At 45.3% G+C, this 22,327-nt stretch overlaps 2 protein-coding genes and 1 pseudogene across 3 annotated transcripts; 1 reads left to right on the top strand and 2 right to left on the bottom strand.

Annotated features, from left to right (window-relative positions):
- Positions 1-95: 95 nt before the first annotated feature.
- tmem145 (transmembrane protein 145) lies at positions 96-16,524 on the top strand. Its single transcript, XM_088387681.1, has 15 exons — positions 96-344; positions 4,583-4,657; positions 5,240-5,317; positions 6,027-6,113; positions 6,614-6,718; positions 7,943-8,027; positions 8,622-8,693; positions 10,124-10,192; positions 11,148-11,228; positions 11,352-11,430; positions 11,542-11,635; positions 12,802-12,974; positions 13,369-13,489; positions 13,613-13,801; positions 13,886-16,524. Exons 1-15 carry the CDS (start codon positions 234-236, stop codon positions 14,171-14,173), a joined length of 1,707 nt encoding a protein of 568 aa, XP_088243807.1. The 5' UTR covers positions 96-233; the 3' UTR covers positions 14,174-16,524.
- Positions 16,525-16,642: 118 nt separating this feature from the next.
- Positions 16,643-18,373, bottom strand: mrpl17 (mitochondrial ribosomal protein L17). Its single transcript, XM_088387683.1, has 3 exons — positions 17,986-18,373; positions 17,502-17,570; positions 16,643-17,285 (listed from the first exon to the last, which is right to left on the bottom strand). The coding sequence occupies exons 1-3, from the start codon at positions 18,157-18,159 to the stop codon at positions 17,034-17,036; spliced, it is 495 nt and encodes a 164-aa protein (XP_088243809.1). The 5' UTR covers positions 18,160-18,373; the 3' UTR covers positions 16,643-17,033.
- Positions 18,374-19,065: 692 nt separating this feature from the next.
- LOC148392568 (trypsin-2-like) lies at positions 19,066-22,327 on the bottom strand (annotated as a pseudogene). Its single transcript, XR_015860859.1, has 6 exons — positions 22,319-22,327; positions 20,535-20,968; positions 20,211-20,456; positions 19,809-19,945; positions 19,594-19,695; positions 19,066-19,262 (listed from the first exon to the last, which is right to left on the bottom strand). The product of XR_015860859.1 is annotated as a trypsin-2-like (transcript).

The following is a 22,327-nucleotide window of genomic DNA, read 5'->3' as shown; positions in this document are numbered from 1 at the left end:
CAATTTCTTACCCCATTTTCATCTGTGGATAATAAAATCGTGTGAACGTATGCTGCATTGAAAAGAAGCGCATGCGCACGCGTACGCTTCCATCCATCTTGAGCAGCCAGAGGGGGAGGTTTTGCGTGAACGCGCCCCCCGCCCCTTTCTTGCCTCCATGCGCGCCCCGGTTCCCGACTCCAACTCGGAGTGAGCCCCGGGCACAGACGAGCCTCACCGGGGGAGCGAGAACGATGGAGGAGCGGCTCAGAGGGAGACTCCTGTGGCTGACCGCGCTGTCCGGCGTCCTCTGCATGGACATGGTACTCGGGAAATATGTCAAAGGCGTCGTGGACACCAAGGAGGTGAGTGACGCGTCTGCTTTTCATTTTTCTGCGTGCACGACGTGCCTCCACATTCCGCTATTCTTCGTCAAGTTATTTGCCTGTGCCGCCATTTACTAGCAACACTTTCGCCTGTCGTCTGTTTGTTCGTCTTGTCCCAGCCCAAGTGGCCTTTGAATCGTTTTTTTACAATCACCAACACCACCCCTGTCCGCCCTGGGGCGACGACACAGGTTACAGGTGTCCGTCACGTGACTGCTGCGGTGCGAGTTTTGATGTTCTTGGGTCGGGTCGGTGGCTCAGGCATCGCGGGTCGCCAGGTTCGACACCTCTCGCAGGGGTGGACTTAATGAGCAATGGATGGGATTGTGCACAGGTGGCTGCCACTTCGTCCCCGTTTTCGACGTCTAATGCAATGCAGTGCAATGCAGTGCAGTGAGAGACGCAGACCTCCGCCAAGGCCACCGTTAGCAACTGACTGCACGTGCCATAATTTGGACTTTATGCAGGGAAGAAGGAGGCTGTCTATTTGTGCACTAACCCTTGCCCCATTATTGCCCAAAGTGGCATCCGCATGACCGAAAAGTAGCTATCCTACAAGTAAACATACCCTAAGCAAAAAGAACTGACTCCCAGTTTTAAAAATGAGAGCCATTCATTCTATTGTCTAAAATTACAGCTCTACTTGTACAAGTAAAATTGTTCCCCATTTAAATCCTAATGAATTAAACGCGCCTCTTATGTAAATGTGAACAGGTGGCTACGACCGGTCGCCCAATTGCACAGCCCCTCCATGCAATGCGATGCAGTCAATTAGAGCGCCGGGCCTCTGCCAAGGCTTTCAACTGTAGCCGCTTTCTGCGTAATTGCACAATTGTATCCAAAATGTCCAATGCCCTCCACTCCAATAGACGCTCTACCCCCATAAAATGCCAGAGGGGGCATCCGCTACGAGAAAATAAAATAACTCTTATGCAGTAAGACATGTTTCTGAGCTTTTCCCTGTAATTAATTAATAGATGACACACGTCTTATAGAGGCCTAATTTTTACCCTGAGCAAGAAAAAAAAAATCAATTATGGCATTTAGTTGATTATTATAAATGTCTTACCGCTAACTGTGTGTGGTTCACTTCAACAACCAAACAAAAAGCTTCTCGGTGTAATGATGAAATGATGATTTTCTGTTATTTCAAGAAGCATTTGTCATTGGATGCTTGGATGCCACAAATAGACATTTTGGTGCTGACTCTTTTTTTAAATGTACACATGACAATGTTATTTGATATAAAAATGGTTTTCTATAACCTTATCATAAATGAATCGCTTGTGCAGTTCGCTTGAATAAATAGACATTTGGACATTTAGAATGCACAGTGTATTTTACAATGAGGTATTCATGCACGCTTCTCGTGTCTTGCCAGCGTTTGACGTCACCGCAGAAAAATAAAAAAACGCTGCGTATGTTTGCGTAGCTGCCCCAAGGTCACGGGCAGTCGCAACATCGCCATCCCTGGATGCCGCCTGTCGCGGTCATGTGACTTTGTCCACACCGGGGAATAGAGACGGACTCAAAGTTAATCCAAAGGCATCGCGACGGCCGATCGGGCTTTAGCCGGCCGGGCCTGGTCGATGCCGACAATCAGCCTAAGTGGCTGGTGTCATGCGCTGAAACGTCCCTCTGGAGCAACAGGGGCGAAGGTGAAGGTCGGGGGAAGACGCGGCAGGGAACATCTTGGCAGCCAGACGGGATCCAAATTTTGCAGAGCACTGACAACACACCAAGTCTGCCATCAACAGATTTGAAGGAGACATTCCGCCATTTGTTACATAGCGCTTGGGCTCTGTGTGTGTGAATGAGCGTGAGGATAAAAACAAACTATTCTGCTCCAAAATCCAAACGAACTCTAATGAAGAATCCAAAAGTGTTCAAGTCGTGATTGCCGGCGTCTCCTCGCCCAAAGTCAGCCGGGATGGACTCCAGCTCCAGCGCAACACTTAACGAGAACAAGTACGATGGAAAACACATGGAAAAAGGCCAAGCAGACTTCATTAGCGTCTTTTCCTACCTGCAAAATACTGCCCGTTTGACTCTGATATCCAAAATCCCACCAAAGCGCTTTGAAGAGTGCTGGAAATCCTTCATGCAGTCATCAAAGTAGACACAATCCCAGCCAGTGCATCGCTTATAATGACGAGTGTGTGTGTGTGTGTGTGTGCGCGCGCGCGTGTGCGCGTGTGTTTGCAAAAGACTGCTTTCATGTGTCCGTCTGTTGCAGTCGGTGTGTGTGCGCCATTTCCCATGTGTTTATGTGTTGCAGCCAGTGTGTATCCCTGACTAATGAATCATTGAGAGGCCCGGCGGTCCGGGGTGACTCCACGAGCTGATTGGTAATTAATTGTTAATGAGGCGTAGCAGGCAAACGGGCGTTTGGAGAGCGAGCCGCACAAGCGTGCAGATGAAAGGACAGATTGCTAGGGAGGAAAGTGGCAAAATGGAATCATGCTAAAACGGACAGATGCGGCGGCAAGGGCTGTCGCCTAATTGCTGGCGTTTCGTTGGGAAGGGAACAAATATGGCTGCGCGACCACCATTTATGAGAGCCGAGCAAATGTGCAAATGACGTCTTTTGTTTAATTTGTTTTGTGTTATTATGGCTTGGTTCTCTTTATTCAACGTCTTATTAACTTAGTTGTCATAATGAGTTCATAATGAGACGAGGGCCCAATCGAATCTATTTCAATGTCAGCAAAATGTTTTTTAATTAGAGATGCAAGTAAGCTTCACTATCAATGAATTTTTTTATCTGATTCCGAATCCGCTCTTGATATTTTGTTGGCTTTTTTTTTTTTTACCAATATTGGTTAAATTGTTTTTTCTACACATTGCAACAAAATGCCAAACACAACAAAATCAGCAAATGTCCGACGAGTTTTGCTGAGTTTCCTCTCTGTTGTAAAGTGCAACAAATAGGTCTTGACAATTATTGCAAAACATTTGTGATATTTATTTATTTATTTATTTTAATTCAACTCTTTTGATCAATTGATTATCTGTCTTTGTCAAATGTCGGAATCAACATCGGTCTTGATGAATCCATAATGGTCATGGTATTGTTACGACTTTATTTGGTAAGAATTACTTTGACATCCTGTGATTGCGCGTGTGTGCGTGTGTGTGTGCGTGCGTGTGTGTCGAGGCCAAAGGCAAACGGAAGTGGAGCCATTAAAGCGCTCTTAAGCTTATTGTTCGACGTCAGCCACAATGGCCGTTCGCGTGATGGAGTTGCAGAGGTGAAAGACGAGCGTGCGAATAAGCGCTTGTCCAAACAAAAAAAACGCTTCTCCTTAATAGCTGCTTCTGCCTTTTTCTGTTTGCCGTATCTATGACAGTGACGCTGAAGGCATGCCATCGTCACCATGGCGACAGGCAGCCAATAGCCACAGAGGCTCGCCCGCTGCCGCGACTTCAAAGAGATCCGCCTCCAAACGGGAGATTCTGGCTCAGTTCCGCCTCAGTTGTCACAGGCGCACGGGACTGGGCCGGTCCTCGAGGTCGGATGAGTTATAAGCTGAAGGTTCCCGGGGCCACTGGCGGCTAGCTGACAGACGGCGGCTGAGTTACGACCGTGCTTTTATCCAAGTTGATGTATGGCAGCCAAAGCTGGTGACTCCGGCCCGGTTTTAGTTCTCAGCGGCGGAATTACGAGCCTTGTTTACGTAGTGGGGCACAGGTAATTACTGGATAATAGTGCGCTGCCTCATCTCAGGCTGCAGAGTTCATAGCAACCGGCCTTCAGGACACTTTTTAATAAGTGCACAGGGGAAGCATGCTGTAGCCCGCAGGAGGCTCGACTCAAACGTGCACACGTGATGTTGTGCACTCGGAGGAGGCTTCGACGTGAAATCTCCACATGCCAGGGCTCGTCCCAAATTGTTTGTTTGTTTTGCCGTCCTCGCCCAATATGAGGATTATGAAGTACGTGCCAGTGTCATTTGCAAGTCGAGGTTGGCTGCAACAAGTTTTGCTCTGATCAAACGCATCAGACGACAAACAAAGTCGTAAATTAGTGCCACTGTCACATCACAATTCCAATTTTGAGAACGAGTTGGATAACAGCAAGAGTGACGTAATTTCACACTTGATGGGAGGGCAAATGTTACAAGCACTATTTGCGTTCAAGACATTGAAAAGTCATTTTTCTGAATAAAATGTCACTGTTAACATGCATCTTGTTTTTTGTTTTTTTGACATGGCAGGACTGGGTTTTCCTCACGCGCTTCTGCTTCCTCACCGACTTTGGACGCCTGGATTTCCGGTTCCGTTACCCCAAGGTATGATCGACCACGCTGCAAGTGCGAGTTCACGTGAGTGAGACGTGTGTGTATGCTCGGTTGCTTCCATGTCACGGTCATACGTGCCTCAAAAGCTAGCATCCACGATTCTTCCTCTCGCCACACCACACATCAATGACGTTTCATTGGAATCTATATAATTAGCCTAGCTACCCTCGTTGCAGTACTTTTAGTCTTATGTTTCCACTTTTAGTGTTAGCGTGTCAAGCTTCTATCGAATAGCTTTGTTTGTTACTTGTGTCACCCTGCCAAAAGGGTTCAGTTCATCAGTAGCTATCGAGATAAATGGCTAGTTGGCAAGTTAGTTGTCTAACCAGCTGCCATTTTGTTTATCGAATGCTAGTTGGGTGGCAGGTCGTTGTGACGTCGTCCTTCCTCCTTTCATTTTCTTGTCTTTCGTCCTTCCCGCCCTCCTCATCCTCCACTTTGCTTAGCCGTCACTTCTCGGCGGCAGCGCTGTTGGGGGACACATTTTGTCATTGCAATCTCAAGCTGCCTCCTCTTTGATGCGTGCGCACAGCTCGCTGGCCCGAGTCTTAATGGCCTCTTTTCCCTGTGCAGTCTCGTTGCTGTCAGAACATCTTACTCTACTTTGACGATGCTTCTCAGTGGCCGGCTGTGTACAAGAGGCCCGAAAAGGTGAGCCCCTCTGATGCTGCTGTCCAATAAAGATTTCTCAACGTGGAACGTTTAATCACACCGTCAGTGCAAACATAAGCCAAAAGTCTCTCAAATTGTCCCTATGCATGTGCACTCTCTCACGTATCTACCGTCTTTTGATTTAATTTGACAGACATTAACTTATTTTTACACTTGTATGACACTTTCAACGTAATTATTAAAAGAAGTTCATTAATTAACAAGATTCGATTTCAATAAGATTTCATTTAGAGAAATAAAGCATACTCAGTATATATCTTTTCCAAATCTCGAGTCTCTGACTTTTTTGCCCACTTGTCATATTTTTTCCGCCGGGAGAAAACAATAACACGCAACGAAGATTTCAAACAAAGCCGTTCCGTTGCGTTCTCCCCACATTGACATTTTTCAATTATAGCCGCTTAGATTGTATTGATCACCGCCCACTGAATGCGAAGGATTCTTTTTTTTTTTTCTTTCCCGCGACCAAATCAATAATGCTATTAATAGCGAGTGCAGCAGCCTCATAAAACATTCTCATATTGCTGCCGTGCAACATGAGTGGGCGCCCTCATCAAGTGTGAAGACATGATTCAAAAGTCAGAAAGGGCAGGTACGATGGAAACGGTCTTCCGGTGTAACGGAACCATCGACTTTCACTCATAAGTTGACACAAACATGTTTCATGACGTTAACACCTGTGTGCCAGAACTGCTACCAGAAGGAGGCCGTGCTGCGGCCCGAAAACAACCAGGTCATCAACCTCACTACCCGCTACACCTGGTCGGGATGCGCGGTAAGACATAGTTCTTTTCACTTTCAGGTACATCTCTTCCTCTATGTCACCCACCCTCCAAAAAAAGCATACGTGCTCTCATTTTAATAAACAGCAGCTCTGGTTTTTTTTTTTTTTTTAAATCACGTTGTGAAATGTGATATCCAGTGTGAAAGAGCTTTGTGGCGCATCTGCCACATTTCAGGCTATTTTTGAGTGTGAAATATGTTTGCGATGAAATCAGCGTGCCGGGCCGTGAAATGTGACATACAATCTCATCTGGGTGACGGCAGCGTTGGCTCTGTGTGTGTGTGTGTGTGTGTGTGTGTGTGTGTGTGTGTGTGTGTGTGTGTGTGTGTGTGTGTGTGTGTGTGTGTGTGTGCGTGTGTGTGTGTGTGTGTGTGTGTGTGTGTGTGTGTGTGCGTGCGTGCGTGCGTGCGTGCGTGCGTGCGTGTGCGTGCGTGTGTGCGTGTGTGTGCGTGTTTGTGTGCGCGTGCGTGTGTGTCGGCCCTCACCGGCAGGTTGAGGGTGACGACGGCGGCGAGGAGGTGCTGAGCTGCGTGGGTGGCCGCAGCTTCCGCTCGGTGAGGGAGAGGTGGTGGTACATCGCGCTCAGCAAATGCGGGGTAAGTGGTGGCCTATATCTTGAAAAAAGCCAGTCCTGGCCCTTTTCTCACACAGCAATCCGCAAACAATTATTTTGGGCCCGGTAAAGTAAAATGGGGGCACACCCGATGACCACGCCGGGGAATGAAAGGCTCCCTTTCCCGAACAGGCGCTGGGTTCGCTTCTGTTGTTGGCCCGCTTGTCATTCGGTCAGCGTGTGCGAGTAGCCTCGTTTGTTTTGCTGCAGACGTGATTAGAAGGGATGCTTCCAGCAGAGCAGCGTTTAGTGTCGCGCCAGGCCCACCTAATAGACACGCCGCTTAACGCTCCCGGACGTGCAGATGAAAGATCCGCTCTTGGCCTGGGCGCCAATTGCACACTTTTTTTTAAAAATAGAACTCATATCTCCCCGTCACTCGCAATCTTTTGGCTGTTCGCTTCCAAGCGCCTTCACGCTGTCCCTCGTGAACCCGATCGGCTATGGCGTTTCCTCTGGTCTTTTGTTTTGCGTTTCGTTCAAGTGGCAGCACCGAGATGGATGACTGCAGCAAAATGCTTCGAAGGGCTGTCGATCATCAGTTAACTTTAACGGACGATTCCACTCAATCAACGACGCCGGCCCACCATCTCTATGTCTATCGAGTGGTCGATGATGACATCGTTACAAGGCCAATTCAAACGGCACTTACGACGCATATGAGTCGTCAGTCAGCGCCAGTAGGCAAAGGTGGCCTTGATGAGATCCGACACCTTTGCGTTCATGCAGGTCTGTCTCTTGCCATAGTTATGATGAACCGCCTCATCTTGCCACTTCCTGTCGTTCCCCTGGCAGCGATCTTTTGTTTGGCTCTCCGCAGTATGGCTGCCGTGTGGCATGGCGCATCTTCAAACGGTTGCCTCGTCTTGTCAGTTTGTACATTAAGACTTTAGGTTTCCCACTCATGTCTACTGTCTGCTTGCGAGTCCAAATCCTGCATTAAATGTGACAAACCTCATTCCAAAAGTTTGAATTTGCAGTTTTTCCTCAAAGAGCCTCAAAAGACGATGTCTTCTCTCATATTGGAGCGCTGTTCCTATCAGTCTTTTACGTTTCCCCTGGCATTCAAAAAGGGGGTGAAAATTGCATTTTAGTGACTATGTCGTAAAAAAATTAAGTATCACACATGTGCAGTTGAGTAAAGAAACCCCCTTGCTACCAAGCAGCTTATGGAATCTGATGGCACGTCTCTCTGGGCACCCCGCAGGGCGACGGCCTTCAGTTGGAGTACGAGATGAAGCTGACCAATGGCCAGTCTTTCTGGACGCAGCACTTCTCCGCCGATGAGTTCGGTAAGCGCCATGGAAACCACTTGGGGGGGGGGGGGTTAATACAGATAGCAGCCTTGTTTCAACATATCGATGCCTTGTGGAGGCTGCTGATAACCAGCCGCTGATACTGACGGAATCCTCTCGAGGCCGATGTTCTGAAATTTTTTTGTGTACTTGTATCTGCCAGTATTTTGTTGCAGTTTCACAGTTGTGGTTCAACAAAAATCCCCAAAACAAGTTTTAGCTTCAACTGGATTGATTAAACTCTGTGTTGAACTGACTGACCACAGGTCTTTTATGCAATTTGTCATTATGGATCAAATTATGAGTGAACGTGCTGAAAAGTGAATCCTGGTTCAGGTATTGGTCTAAATAAAAAAAGTGTTATCCAACGTGGCTAGAAAGCAGAAAGAAGCAATTACGGGAGAAACGGTCAAGTTGGCACAGCCAATAAAGCAGAGTGAAGTGGACAAATGTCCTTAATGGATGGATTAACCATGACGGATGAAGTGCGAGAAGGAAACGGAAGCATTTTTGCCATTCTCCGCTCGTGCTCTCGACTGAGTTCGCTTCGCCTGTTTCTCCCTCGTTAGCGATTCTATTTCTGGTCCTCAGGAATCCTGGAGACGGACATCACCTTCCTGGTCATCTTCTCCGTGGTCTTCCTGCTGTCCTGCTACTTTGCCTGTAAGTACCTTTTCAAGTCTGCCTTTCCCAGACTTTAAACCGGACATGTTTTCTTGATGGCATGAGAGTAGCTTCTCATGTTCCTCGCCCTGCTTGGAAGCCTTGAAGGAGATTTGTAGTCATGAAATTTCCACCAAAGTGGCGCTTTTGCTATTTTGTACCAGGTAATGGGGGGACGGCTTATTTTCATATCAGTTCACTTTAAAATTTCAGTGCTAGCGGCTGCAGAACAACTTCCATTTACACTTCGCAATTGTTCACTAGAGTAGAGTGGAGTGGAGACCTCCATCAAATACAGTTTCTGTCCCATTTTTCATTCTGCTGTGACTCTTAAGGCAAAGAAACTGTAGGAACAAGATACAATTATATTTATACAAATGACCAGATACTTCTGGGTTGAATTGTTCATCACCGGTTTCTACGCCAATCCTGTAGGTGGCATTAATTCAAATTACATAGCATTTGTGCTTTAAAATACATTTTAAGAAGATGTGATGGCATAAAAGTGTCCGTTCATCGTCATAGCATCTTTCATTCAGGTCACATTTGGCACGCGGCGTCTCCCTGCTTTTTTCAAATGTCATTTTTCAAGATTCATTCTTCATGTTGCCTTGCAAGCAGCAAGCGAAAGAAGATGCCAAGGTCAAGCGCGGAGCTTCCGTCTCATTTGAGCAAGACAAGACGACCAAATGGAACATTTTACCGTCGCGATCGGCTCCTCAAGGACTTTTTGATTTTGTTTTTTTACCTCCAACAGCGACTCCCTGTTGTTATGTGGCTCACGTGACTTCCCCTGCAGCGTTTTTATTCGAATTCCTCAAGTTATTGCAGCTTAGAATAGATGCTACTGGGGAAGAATCCTTGCAGAGCAATTTTGGCACACGACGAACTCTATCTGCGCTGGAGAGAACATTTTGGATGATCCAACATGTCTCATGTTGGCTACATTATGTTGTGCTAAATTTGACCAAACTTCAAACGCATGATGACCCGTCAAAAGATTAGCTTGACATGGCAGCGCACTGAGGCAGAAATATGATTGGACAAAAAAAAAAAATCTGCATGTACTGAAAGCAGCACAGCCAAAAAAAACATTATGAAACGAAGACTTCTTAAAATTTCGTGCACTCAATGTTCAAATATACACTGTGACGATCTTGAGGCCAGCAGAGACTCAGAGTGCCCACTGATGCTTGTGTGTGTGTGAAAAACAGCCAATTTCCTGGATCGTTTGTTGCGTAAGCGTCCTCTCGGAGAACCCGGCGAGCGCTATTGTTTACGACCTGCCCCTCACCTGTAAATTTCCCCCTGCGGGAGGGCTTCGGCTCGTCAAATATTAATGCCTGCGTAATGCTGGCTCCACTTGCTTCCATTGTGGTTTGGAAGCCACCTGCGTCGCCTCATGCCTTTTTGTGTGTGTCTTTCCGCAGACAATCTGAAGGGCAGACAGCTTCTCCACACCACCTACAAAATGTTTATGACAGCTGCAGGTGTGGAGGGTGAGTGTTTGCGTCCCACATGCACACAATAGCACGGCAGGAGGCGGTTCAGGTTGCGGCAAGATGACGACGAGCCGGCTGCACACTCGCACTGGCTTGAATCCTCACTTTAGAGCCACCGATCCTATCGGCCTGTATTTACGTCTGAATGGGCGCCATTGAACGCAGCCTGCAGCCCAACGGCCGACGACACCCCCGCCCTCTCGTCTCGGTTTCACTCCTTATCTCCTTTGCTTCCCACACACTTTTGAAATCACAACCCATGCCTTCTCTGATTCCTTTTACAGAATTGTTGTCTTTTTTTCCCTCCAAAATTCATCTCGTTTTTAACATTGTCTTTTTCCCAAATGGCAAAAGTACTCACAATCTGTACTTAAGCAGTGTACAATCTGTACACTGCTCACAAAAATTTGAGAGGATTGTGCATTCAGTGAAATTTCAGGATGGACACCTTGTTCTCTTTCAAGGAGCCAATTAGTAAATTTGCAACAGCTGTTTAATTCATGTATCAATTGATCAATCTTGCGCTTCAATTTAAAATGAACAACATGTAAATAGTCGACTTCATAAAATTTTGACGGCTTGCACTTTCCACTTTTGGAGATCAAATTGTATGCAAATGGAAATTACGAGACACGAGACATTAAAACAATGACCAACAGAGAGAGACAGAATGGGAGGGCTGAAGTCCGATTTTTTTTTTTTAGCTGAAAGAAAAATACAAAAGGAGGGCAAGAAGGCAAAAAACAAGTCCCAAAGTGGGTACAGTGTGGGCTCTGGAAATAAACTTGGCTAACAGTTGCACAAAGAGAAGGCAAAACAAAAACTGGAATCCTGGGCAGTGCGACGCTTTCTTGCCAAATCATTGCCGTAGCTGACAACAGAAACCGATTTTTCTGAAGGAGGGCATGGGTGCTTATGTCTAACCCTACCCCCCCCCCCCCCCCCCCCCCAGTGCTCAGCCTGCTGTTCCACTGCGTCTACTGGGGCCTCTACGCTCGGGATGGCGTCGGCAACGGCAGTCTGAAAATACTCGGTGAGTTCCATCAAAAAGCCTTGCGGTAAAAAAAATGCGCTCATAATTGTGTGCAAGTGCAGTGGATTGTTTCCTTCTTTCCCCATTTTTATACTCCGGGGTGTCGTCTTTGTGTCTCGCTAGGGAAATTACTCTTCTCACTCAGTTTCCTGGTGTTCCTGCTCATGCTCATTCTACTGGGCAAAGGTTTCACTGTCACAAGGTGCGGCTGCCATCTTATGTTGTGTTTGCATCTCACCAGTAAAAGCCGACGAGTACTGTTGTGTGCCTAAACTGCTGTTTTGCACATTTTGATGCCACTTTGTCACCTCAGGGCAAGGATCAGCCATAGCGGCTCCATCAAGCTGAGCATCTACATGACCGTCTACACAATCACCTACGTCATCCTCTTCATCTACGAGGCCGAGGTACTCACTCGCACACACACACACACACACACACACACACACACACACACACACACACACACACACATAAAAGTCAGATAATGACTGAGGGCTCCTGTTGTGTCATTAAACTGCGGTGACGCCACGTCGCCGCCTTTGGTGCTGCTAAAAGTGTTGTTGTCGGTGCACTTGAAACGGGGTTCCTGGAGGACAAATGAGAAATGTCTGCTTTGGGGCCCAGCTGCTGCTGACGCCGCTCCTTCTATTATTTCTCGGTAATTTAACAGCGTTGAACATTTGGACTCGATGGAGCAAAACCGGTTCTGCCAAATGCAACCACGTGTCTGTTGTTGGGTGTTAGCATTAAGCTAAGGGACTTGTGAAAATGAGGTGATTTGATGAAAGACAGGTGTGAATCTTTTTGTTTTCAACTGTGACTGGAAATGACAAACAGCTCGAAGCAAGCGCATAGTGTCTTTTTTTTTTCCCATTACCTGCTGCAGTTTGCTGGAACAAAACAATTCTAGCTGCGATGGATTAATGGCATTTCAATGGAGAAAACGGATTTGCTATGAAATAAATTGAGTTTCGACCTTGGTCACGGACCAAAGTCCGACGTGAAGTTAGCAGTGTACTTGCAAAAATAGGCTCATTTTCCTTCAAGTGTCCCAAATGGTCACCTCATTACCTTGCGGTTGCCCGATCTGCCTTCTTTGACATTCGCACCCTCATTAGTTATGCATCTCCACATCTCCTGTGTGAAGATTCCGCTCACTGCCATGTTCGGAATCTGATGAATTAATAACACCCGTGCATGCGGCTATATATAAAAGCGTGCGCTGCACTCCAGGGAGCTCCCGCCAAAAACTGGGTTGCGCTCCAAATTCCGGCAGCCCGGGACTTGGCTCGGGTTCCGATCCTCGGAGACGAGCCACGGGGGCATGTGCATTATGTAGCGGCGGGTAACCTGGTCACGCCGGGCTCGCTCCAGACCGTGAAATGCGATATGTGACAGAGACAAATGTGGGAGGACATGCAAGAGGAACACGTCAATGTCACCGCCAAAAATGGCCATTGTTGAAGAGGTTTAACATGAGGTTGACAGCGCCGTGGCATGAGGGGAGTCTGAATTGAGCACCAATTTTAAAGATCACACAAAGCAATGTTAAGCTTTTGTTTGTTTTCAGTTCTTTGATCCTGGCGAGGTTCTGTACGCCTACGACAGCCCGGCGGGCTATGGGCTGATGGGCCTGCAGCTTTTGGCCTATGTGTGGTTCTGCTACGCCGTGCTGGTGTCGCTCAAGCACTACCCCGAAAAGCAGCCCTTCTATGTGCCCTTCTTCACAACCTACACTCTATGGTGAGTCCTCCACCTAGCAGGGAAGATCCTCCATCAGCAGCGAGAACGTTTTCTTTGAATTATTTATGCACTCCGCTAGAAATGTACTTGAATCGTTAAAGGGAATTGATTTCAAGTCTCTTCAACTGTTCTGTATGTGGCTCTTTGGCAAAGAATCAAATTGGAAACGATATCTGCAATGCCGTGAAAAAAACAAAAACAAACAAGCAGCAAGACCTTCTTTGAAAGTTTGCCCGACTGAACATTTTTAATTTTCTCTTCTTTTATTTTATGCTTTGGCTTGTGACTCTTGGTAGCCCACTCATTCGAAAACAAACTTCATTTCATTTCAAAGTTTGATTTAGCCCACCTATGAGTCAAATTGCATTTAGATTTTTTTTTGGTTTTGTTTTAGGTTCTTTGCTGTTCCGGTGATGGCTCTCATCGCCAACTTCGGCATCCCCCGTTGGGCTCGGGAGAAGATCGTCAACGGCATCCAGCTGGGCATCCACCTCTATGCCCACATCGTCTTCCTGGTTTGGACTTGTTTCATCTTATTCCCAAAATGCCTTTGGACAGACAAAGGCATTTTCACAGCAATTTAATGACAAATTTAATGAGACATAACCAACCCGCTGCTTTTTTTCTTACCTTGTCAGGTGATAACGCGCCCGTCGGCCGCCAACAAGAACTTCCCGTACCACGTGCGCACCTCTCAGATCGGGATCCTGCTGTCCAGTCCCAAAGGAGGGGAGGACGGCGAGAGCTTCCCGCACCACGCCTACGGCAACGGCTCTTTCCTGGGAGACTCGCAGCCCAACTTCACCGAGCTCTTCTCCATCCACTCGGTGAGTCTTGTCAAATTCTGATGTTGTTGATGACATAGTGAAAAATCTGCTTCTCTCGAACCCATAACCATTGTTGACCCTCAGGATCCTGTCAAGACGGTGGAGGAAACGGTGCTGCGGAAGGTCCCAGACGTGCCGAAGAACAGCGATCACAAGATAATAACCACCTCGGCCGCCGTCGACAATCTGGCGTCCATTTTACCGCCACTCCCACCTCCCATCCGGCCGCGGACGGCCGCCGTTGCCACACGCTCGCCCCCACCCCCCATGCGGCTCCCGTCCTTCACAGAGTACTTCAGCATGCAAGGTGGGGTCGTGGGAGGAGGTGGCGTCGCAGGAGGAGGCGGCGGCGGCTTCGGATCAAAGGCGTGAAAACGGGAAGACAGAGTGAGTACAAAATCGAGACATTACGGAAGGAGCACACAAAAGCGCTTGTTAGAGGAAAAGCAATAAATATTTGACCAATAGAAGGAACTCTGAGCACCACGCGGGAAAAAAAACTGAAAAAAGACCCAAATCATTTTTTTGGTTTTTTTTTGTTTTGTTTTACATAATTGTAAATAGCTTGACAGCAGAGCTACCACTCTCATTTTGACTTTCTACCTTAGTTATATTTAAGTTCCAAAGTTCACGCCATCACAATTCACTTCTTTTCGTAAAGAAGCGCTACTATTTTCAATGGTTTTTATGTTTCTACGGCACACATTTGGATTATAAAAAATGCTATTTATTTTTATTATGAGTCTTGTTCATTTCTGTAGTGGCAGCCGGACTTTTGAGAGGATTTGGGGAGACGGAGGGGAGATCTCAAAAGTTTCAAGGCACCACTTTTTATTGTTCTTCGGCTTCATCACAGCTGGTTATTCCGGTTGAGTGAAATGCTGTAAATGTTCAATGTCTCTTCTGGTATTTTGGGGGGACAAAAACACGCATGTTTGTGTCGTATTCCCTTCTATAAATCCGTTCTCTATATTCAGTATTAGCTTATGGTATGTATTAAACATTTAGCTTTTGTATTAATACACACAATAGGCTTTGGTGTTCTAATAATCTGTCATGTTTTTCATCGTAAAATTACAATTTTGGGATTTTACAGGTCTTTATCCAAATGGTCAAAAGATCAAGGCTCATACCCAGACGAATAACCGTCTTGCTAAATCGCTTAAACAACTTGTCGTTTTTACACCCAAGTGTCCCCTAATTGCTTACAGAAAGATAGGCAACAGAATTCCCGCCTGAAATCACCATGAATGTTTTATTGTGCTTACATTGTCTCAATTCCGTGGATAGCTGCGGTTGCTAATGCTAGCAAATATCCTGTAGCGTTGCGTCCAAGTCGGTGAGGTCCAATTAAATTCTGGACTCAAATTGAGTTAAAAAGACAAATAAGAAACAGTTTGTGTGCAGCCTTGACAGTGTTGTTTTAAGTGTTTTTCGGAATGTATTTAGCATGATATGGCTAACTCTGCGGAAGGACTAGCTTCACAAACACAACCCTTTTGCACCCAAGTGTTCAAACTGTGTCAGCGTTTGAATTTCTGGTTCAACGTCAAACTACTACTACTACTACTACTACTACTACTACTACTCCGACGATGTGTAGAAAAGCAACAAGTGTACATTTTGTGTGTCCTGCATGGAGCACTTTAATGTTGCTGGTCTTGTTTATTTGTAATGTTGTCACCTTGCTACTTTGTTGTTGCCACAGCGAGACACATGCTTAAGTGTGCACTTGTAAATATCACCCTAGTGTGGTGGTGATTGTACCACCAGTTTTTGTTAAAACAAATTAGGATAAGAGAAAGAAGTCGTGGGCAGTATGAGAAAATGGCATCGGTGTTGATACATTAACAACAGTTTTCGTTATTGTCGAGCTCCAAGTACAACTTTTGAGTTTTTAATTCAATGTGTGTCATTTGAAACCTTTTGTGATCAAAAGAAATACAAAAAATCAATAGTCAGCCCCCATTTAGCCCGCCAGATACGTTCATGATAGGTTAAAACAGGCCCTCCAATACAATAACACACTTGAAAATATTCCTTTGCGCCTCTTCTCATGTAGCGATAAACGGTATGGTATAACATCGCTTTGAGGAAACGTAACGACTCCTTACCTCAGTGGAGCCAGTATGTTTGGTTCACCTGTTTTGAAATGTTTACTGTGAAACGGACCCACAAAACAAGAGAATTAAACATTGTATATTTAAATACGAAAATGTTCAAGCAAACCATGTTGTTTTAACAACACAAACGGACAGTGTGTGTTTAAACCGATGGCACACAATTATAAATTTGTTCTCGTTTAGATTTCAAGTGGGATACAAACGATGAACAGTGATTGCTGTGTTGTCTCCCGCACCCCTGGCTTAAGATTTCAGTACAAAGCAATACTGGAATGACTTGTATCGTGCGTATATGTGATGATTCGTCTTATGTATGTTATGTCTCTTTTTGTTCCGTCGCCATAATTGGACACCCGATTGCTGCTTTGCGGACACAAATGCACACACACAGGTGGAGTGTTGAACTGGACCAGATGATGATTTATGTACGCATGACAAAGAAGAGCACAGCTTTTTTTTTTTTTTTTTAAAAAGCTCCTCCGGGTAAGAGCACATAGTACTGAAGGAAGCACTGTTCAAATGCATTTTAATGGTGTCAAATATGCTGTAGATTATGATACAGTTTTGGCCAAAATAATAATTAAAACATGTTTTACTACAGGTCTCGTGTGCTTTATTTACTGCTGCCTTCAAGGGACAGAAAAAAAAGTCAATGCAATATTGCAATTGCCTTTTTTCTGATGTTTGTATCCCCTCCAAATACAAATAGGCTACAAAATATTTTTTTATATTTATTAGAATGAAGCAAACAATACAAAGAACAACCTTTTTAAATGTGTTCATGGGAACATTTGTCTTTGACATTGTTTTAAAACCAACGTTTATAAAAAATGTCAAGGGGAGAGAATACTCAATATTCAATTTAGTTCAATTCTGGCGCCACCCTATGTCCGAATGAAGTACCTGCTCAATTTTGCTTGTTCACTACAGGTTTTGGTTTCTTGATGGCCACCATCCTCATTCTGATTATGAACAAGTGAGGTTTTATTTGAATTAACAATGGAGTTTGTTTCACAGAACACATCTTTTGGTCAACAAGACTCATCCAAGAAATGAGCTAAATAAAACTAGAAAAAAAATAGGTATGAGTAGCAAAAGTGTCCATTGTTTCACAGCTTCGGTACAGAGTTGGCCTTGTCCTCGCGGTAGCCCGCCAGCAGCTGATTGATTAGAGTGAGCGGGTTTTGTTTTCTGACCGGGTAGAGTGGCGGGAAAGGGTTGCCTTTGTACTCCAGCACGGCCATCTTGGCCCGGTCCAGGTTCTGCCGGTTGGGAATGCGGGCCATACGCGTATAGCTGTCTGAATGCCGTTCGAAGCGCGGGGCCAGCACCTTGAACAGTTTTGGGACCAGGTCCTTTTCCTGCCATGGTCAGTGTAAAAAAAAACGATACAGTAGAACTTTGAGTTTCATTTGTTCTGTGACCAAGTTTGGAAATCAATTTAACATAAATTAAAATAACAGAACGGCATCAATCATGTGATTTAAAAAAATACATTGTCCTGGTGAATAAACCGGAATCAATAAAATCAATGAAGTTCGACTTCAGAAGATAAAGTTGCAGCTGCGTACTCATACCGTCAACCAAAATGTTGCCATCTTCATCGCCTTCTCGTCTGTGTCACCTTTCTTAGCGTAATCGATCAGCTACGATAAAAAAAACACACACTTACAAACATCTACTGACAATCATTATAATGTTTAGTTGATATTTTATACATCTTGATTAACTTTTTTGGGGGGGGGACATTCTATTCAATAGTGCACAATTTTGTTTACACTTGCATTGATGTTTAAAATATGGATCTTTTTCCTTAGATGTAAACTCAATTGCAAAATTGTTTTTCATCTTTAAATTATCTCATCTAAAATCCTTATGGACGTAGTAATGTATACAAATAATACAACCAATAATAATACAATTAATAATCAATTTATAGCGTGCAGATCTCAAGTTCACGGTTTTGCCTCCTGATCCAATGATTTACAAGTTAAGATTTTGGACAGTCGAAGAAAAGGAAAAAGTAACGCAGCTGTCCCATTAGCTGCAGGAGCCAGATACCTTCTCGGCGTAGAAGCGGACTTCATCCGCCCGGGCAGCGACGGTTTCGATGCGCTCATGTCTCACCAGTCCGGTCAGAATGTTCCGCAGCATGTCCAAGCGGGACTTGGGTCCCAGCCCCATTTTGCGGGCCACTCGGCCGTGGGAGATCAACGACTGCAGCGTCAGACGCATCTTGGTCGTTCGCTTTTGCCCACCACAGACTACACCGGAATATGTACGCAGAAAATATGTTTTTTTCTAAGGAAAGCTCTAGATCATCCTTAAGCGCAAATCGTACGACAGTGCAGTTAACTTGCACGCTGGGGTCAGGAAACAGGGAAAATGGTATGGAAGTTTACATGACATTGAGAGGTGCGTTGGTCTAAGCTGTCCGTGTTGAGAAATGAAGTATGCATCAACGGTTCCCCTTACGAAACTAAACAAAGCCTGCTCTAACAACCAACTTCCACTAGCAAAACGCCTAAAGTACTGCACACATGACATTTCATAATCAACACGTCTGCTGGTGAGTATGATGGAATTTATTTTATGATTTTGTAATGCAGTTTGACAGTTGCGTTTTTGTACAATGTCGAAGGTTTGTATGATTGTGACGTGATAGTGCTTTATTAAGAAGTGGATTTAGTTCATCGCTTTTGAAATGTGCTGATTGCCCAGTGTTTTCAAATTAATGTCTGAGTTCATTATCTCTCTGTGCCCTGTATTTCAGTGTTGTTTTGCATTGTCCGAGAGTTTAAGATGAACAAGATTGAGTTTCAACACCCTTTTGGCTTGGTTCCAATTGGAGCGTTTCTATGAGGCTTTTTATTGACTGCCAACTATTAAGTCTTTCCCCTGGTCCTGCAGACCAATAAAACTCCTGGCATGGTGCTGATGGGAAAACTTCGCAATACTCGTTTAAAAGTGATACTTTATTGCGATAGAGCAGTTCAGTTTGGCCACAAAATAAGTTCTATTTAGTTGTAAGCAGCTTTGTGACCTTAACGTTGTCTTATGAACTGAGGATCAATATTAGTTTTTGTGAGCATTTAAGGCTGTTTTCAGTGATGGAGTGCAGCTGAGATATGATGCAACCAATTGTATGGAATTCAATGTTGGAACCTTTATTTAGCACAATGGAAAGTTGCTGCACATCTGGGGGAAAATTGTGTGACATTGTGGGTGGTAAAAAGATGTTGCAGTTGAGGTAGCTGGCAGAGGAAGAGGCGATCGTCACAGGAAGCGGCTTAATAACTCGACATGGTGCTCTCCAGCCACTCGTTGAAAAGGCAGACCTGTGTGGATGGACACGTTTGTTACTTTGCTCACAAAGGGGCCGTTTGACCTGTAAGTCCCGTCAGTGGGTCATCGGATATACAAAAAATGAAAACTCAGGAAGGCCTGAGTTGAGTTTTGAATCCAGAAACTGTCAGGCTTCCCACTTAGGAACATCTTGATAACACTTGCTACCCAATGTTTTTTGTCTGGAAGGTTTAATTTGTCTGGGCCTACCAAAAGCTGTTCCCACAAATTTGGACACATAACTATGCAAATTAGCTGAATCCATGTTTCTACCACTCCAAACCTTAATGGATCAATTTGATTCAATGACTTTATCCCGGGTACCTTGGCATAGACTCACGGGTGGTCCTTCTCGGCACAGCCGAAACCCCAAGACACAACACCCTGAAGCTCGCTGTTGCACACCACGGGTCCCCAGGAGTCAACCTGGTGGCACAAAGTTCGTGTTTAAGGATTCAAATGGTTAACGCTCCACCTTTGACATCAATTCCAGAAGGGTTGAAGACAAATTTTGAGAAGTTCTTTTTGGCGCTCGGTACCTGGCATGAGTCCTTGCCTCCCTCCAGGTATTCGTCGCAGAACATGGCATCGGTGATCATGCCAGGATAGGAGTTGTTACAGTCTTTGTCTGACAGGATGGGGATATCCAGGCACTGCAGCTTGTTCCTGTCGGCGGCTGGAACATAGGCCACAATGTAGAATGGTTAACCTAAGCTTGGATTCAAGATGTTCTGACGGATCACATGTTCTGACGGATCACACAAAACTTTGCTAGGCATGAACCAAAGAAGGCCATGAGTATGGATCAGCGCTCATCCACTACCCATCTAGTGTTACATTCAGCCATTAAAGATGCATCTAGTTCTGAAGTTCTAAAGATCAAAGATGCCCACTCAAGAGGAGAGGAATTTAATCTTAAAATCTTTGACTGTGGGACTCACTGGAGCTCATGGTGTTGCCCCATCAGGAGACTTTGCACATGGTGCCGGCGGGGGCGCAGCTGCTGGGCAGGGCCACGGGCTTCACATACTGGTTGAGCGTAGCGGGTCTGCTTAGCTTAATCAGCATGATGTCATTGTCGATGTCGTAGGAGCTGTAGCGGGGGTGGCGGATGACGCGAGAGGAACCATTGAACTGTTCCCTCGTTGACCTTGATGTGGTGCTCGCCCAGACGCACCTACACGCGGCTGGAGAGAATTCAGGGTTTGAAAAGGCGGTTTATGGGATTGAGGTACCTTGATCGTTTGGGGGCGGGGGGTACGTACGACTTCTAGCAGTGAGCGGCAGACACAACCCAGTTCTCGTTGACCAGGGAGCCCCCACAGAAGTGGTAGCTGGAGAACAGAGACACCTGATGGGGCTGCGAGTGGTGCGTGCACTCGTAGCCTCCGACGATCTTGTCGTCTTCGGTGGCAACTGCAAACGGAGCCGCGAACCCATTAACCGAGCGACTGTCGAGTGAGCCGATGAGGGAAGGTTTACTCCGACGAGCAGAACAAAGACCAGGCACCTCATGGTTGCCAAGGGATCCTGTGGATGAGGACTTCAGCCTGGTGTCTCCTTTATATTGGAAGGTGCTCTCCTGCCTCTCTTTTAGGCACACCCCCAAAGGTTGTGTTGGAACTGTGAAAAGGGTCAAGTCAGAAAATGCTGACTGAGTGACGGTGAAATGTCCGTCATCAAGGCAAGCCCAGCAGAACTGAAGAGTATTTTTATTGCGTAACTAAACACTCACCAATAATAACTTTTTTTTGTTGGGACAACTTTATATTTGTGGGGTTCGGTAAGGATTTGTGATGTATGTATGTGTCTAAATTTAGCTGTTTGTAATATTTGTTTTTTGAGTCGCTGACCTTGACATTGTGCTGTGGAAGGCTTCTGCAGATGGACTGTTCACAAGCTCAAATGTTGATTGAAGTCTTTAGATACGGCAGCTCAAAAACATTCGGCCACAACTTTGTTTGACTTTTTTTATATGATAGCCATGTTCTGTTCCAATAGCGCACAGCTGTCAAAGTCAAGGCCCGGGGGCCAGATATGGCCCGCCACGTCATCTTAGGTGGCCCGCGAAGACAAATTATGTATCAAATTCATGTCAATTCCAAAATTTCAAATTATTTTCACTTTTAAAAAAGAGCTATTGTTAACAAGTTTTTATTACCATTCATTATTTTAAATAATTTAGATTTTTAAATATTTGATTTCATTTTTTCATTTCGAAATATTTGAACCGTTTTTATTAGTCTCTGTTTTGAAAACTAGTTATTCATCAGTTTGTTGTGTAGCCTATACTATATATACATTATGAGACGTTCATACATTTATATGGGTTGACAATTTTAATGGCCCTTTGAAGCAAACTATGACGCGGCCCGCGACAAAAATAAGTTTGACACCCCTGCAATACCGCTTAGCTGCAAGCGTGTATAATGTTGTGTTAGGCCCTCTCGGGTAAGCAGAATTTCTATCAGGTAAAATATTTTCATCAGATAAAGTCCTAAAATCAGACACTTCATTTAATCAGAGACAAATGAGAAGAAAAAAAACACTGAAAAGTAGCCGGGGTCTAGGGGCCGCATGCCCCACTAGTGGGGCCGAAAATTTTCTGAAATGTATAAAATATTTTTAAACTCCTGATGTACTTTCCAAAATTCAAGTGGACCTAAGTGCGCAGGGAGCTTAATTTTGTTCGATCGCGCAACTGCAGCGCACCGCCGAACGTGCAAATGTAGCACGTCGCCGACCGCGCAATTGCACCGCGCTGATCACATGATTGTGACAGAGCCGTCGCTAAAATTTAGAAAATGTTTTTAAAGTCCTGATGTACTTTCCAAAATTGAAGTGAACCTCATTGCGCAGAGATCTTAATTTAGTCCGATCACGCCACCGCAGCGCACCAGGCGTTCACTGTCGCATTGTTTTATGAGCGTCTTTGTGTTCCCAGTTGTAAGATGACGCTGCTCTCAAGCCATGCTCATCTAAAGCAGTTCCTGATCCCGTTCGACTTGTCTATTTCCCTGGCACGATCCTCGTCTTTTTTCTCTAAAACCTTCGCCAT

Source organism: Syngnathus floridae, chromosome 10 (assembly GCF_059516105.1).
Source record: "Syngnathus floridae isolate MCC-2025c chromosome 10, RoL_Sflo_1.0, whole genome shotgun sequence".
In the NCBI taxonomy this organism is placed as follows: domain Eukaryota; kingdom Metazoa; phylum Chordata; class Actinopteri; order Syngnathiformes; family Syngnathidae; genus Syngnathus; species Syngnathus floridae.
Note: the sequence above shows the minus strand (reverse complement) of the source record. Positions and strands in the feature narration are given on the sequence as shown.

Bases quoted from the DNA above. Each gene is read 5' to 3' on its own strand.
- tmem145 (XM_088387681.1), top strand. From the start codon at position 234: ATGGAGGAGCGGCTCAGAGGGAGACTCCTGTGGCTGACCGCGCTGTCC. The intron at 5,318-6,026 runs GTGAGCCCCTCT...CCTGTGTGCCAG, and splicing joins TGTACAAGAGGCCCGAAAAG to AACTGCTACCAGAAGGAGGC. The intron at 12,975-13,368 runs GTGAGTCCTCCA...GTTTTGTTTTAG, and splicing joins TTCACAACCTACACTCTATG to GTTCTTTGCTGTTCCGGTGA.
- mrpl17 (XM_088387683.1), bottom strand. From the start codon at position 18,159: ATGCGTCTGACGCTGCAGTCGTTGATCTCCCACGGCCGAGTGGCCCGC. The intron at 17,571-17,985 runs GTATCTGGCTCC...TTTTTATCGTAG, and splicing joins TCCGCTTCTACGCCGAGAAG to CTGATCGATTACGCTAAGAA. The intron at 17,286-17,501 runs GTATGAGTACGC...TGACCATGGCAG, and splicing joins TGGCAACATTTTGGTTGACG to GAAAAGGACCTGGTCCCAAA.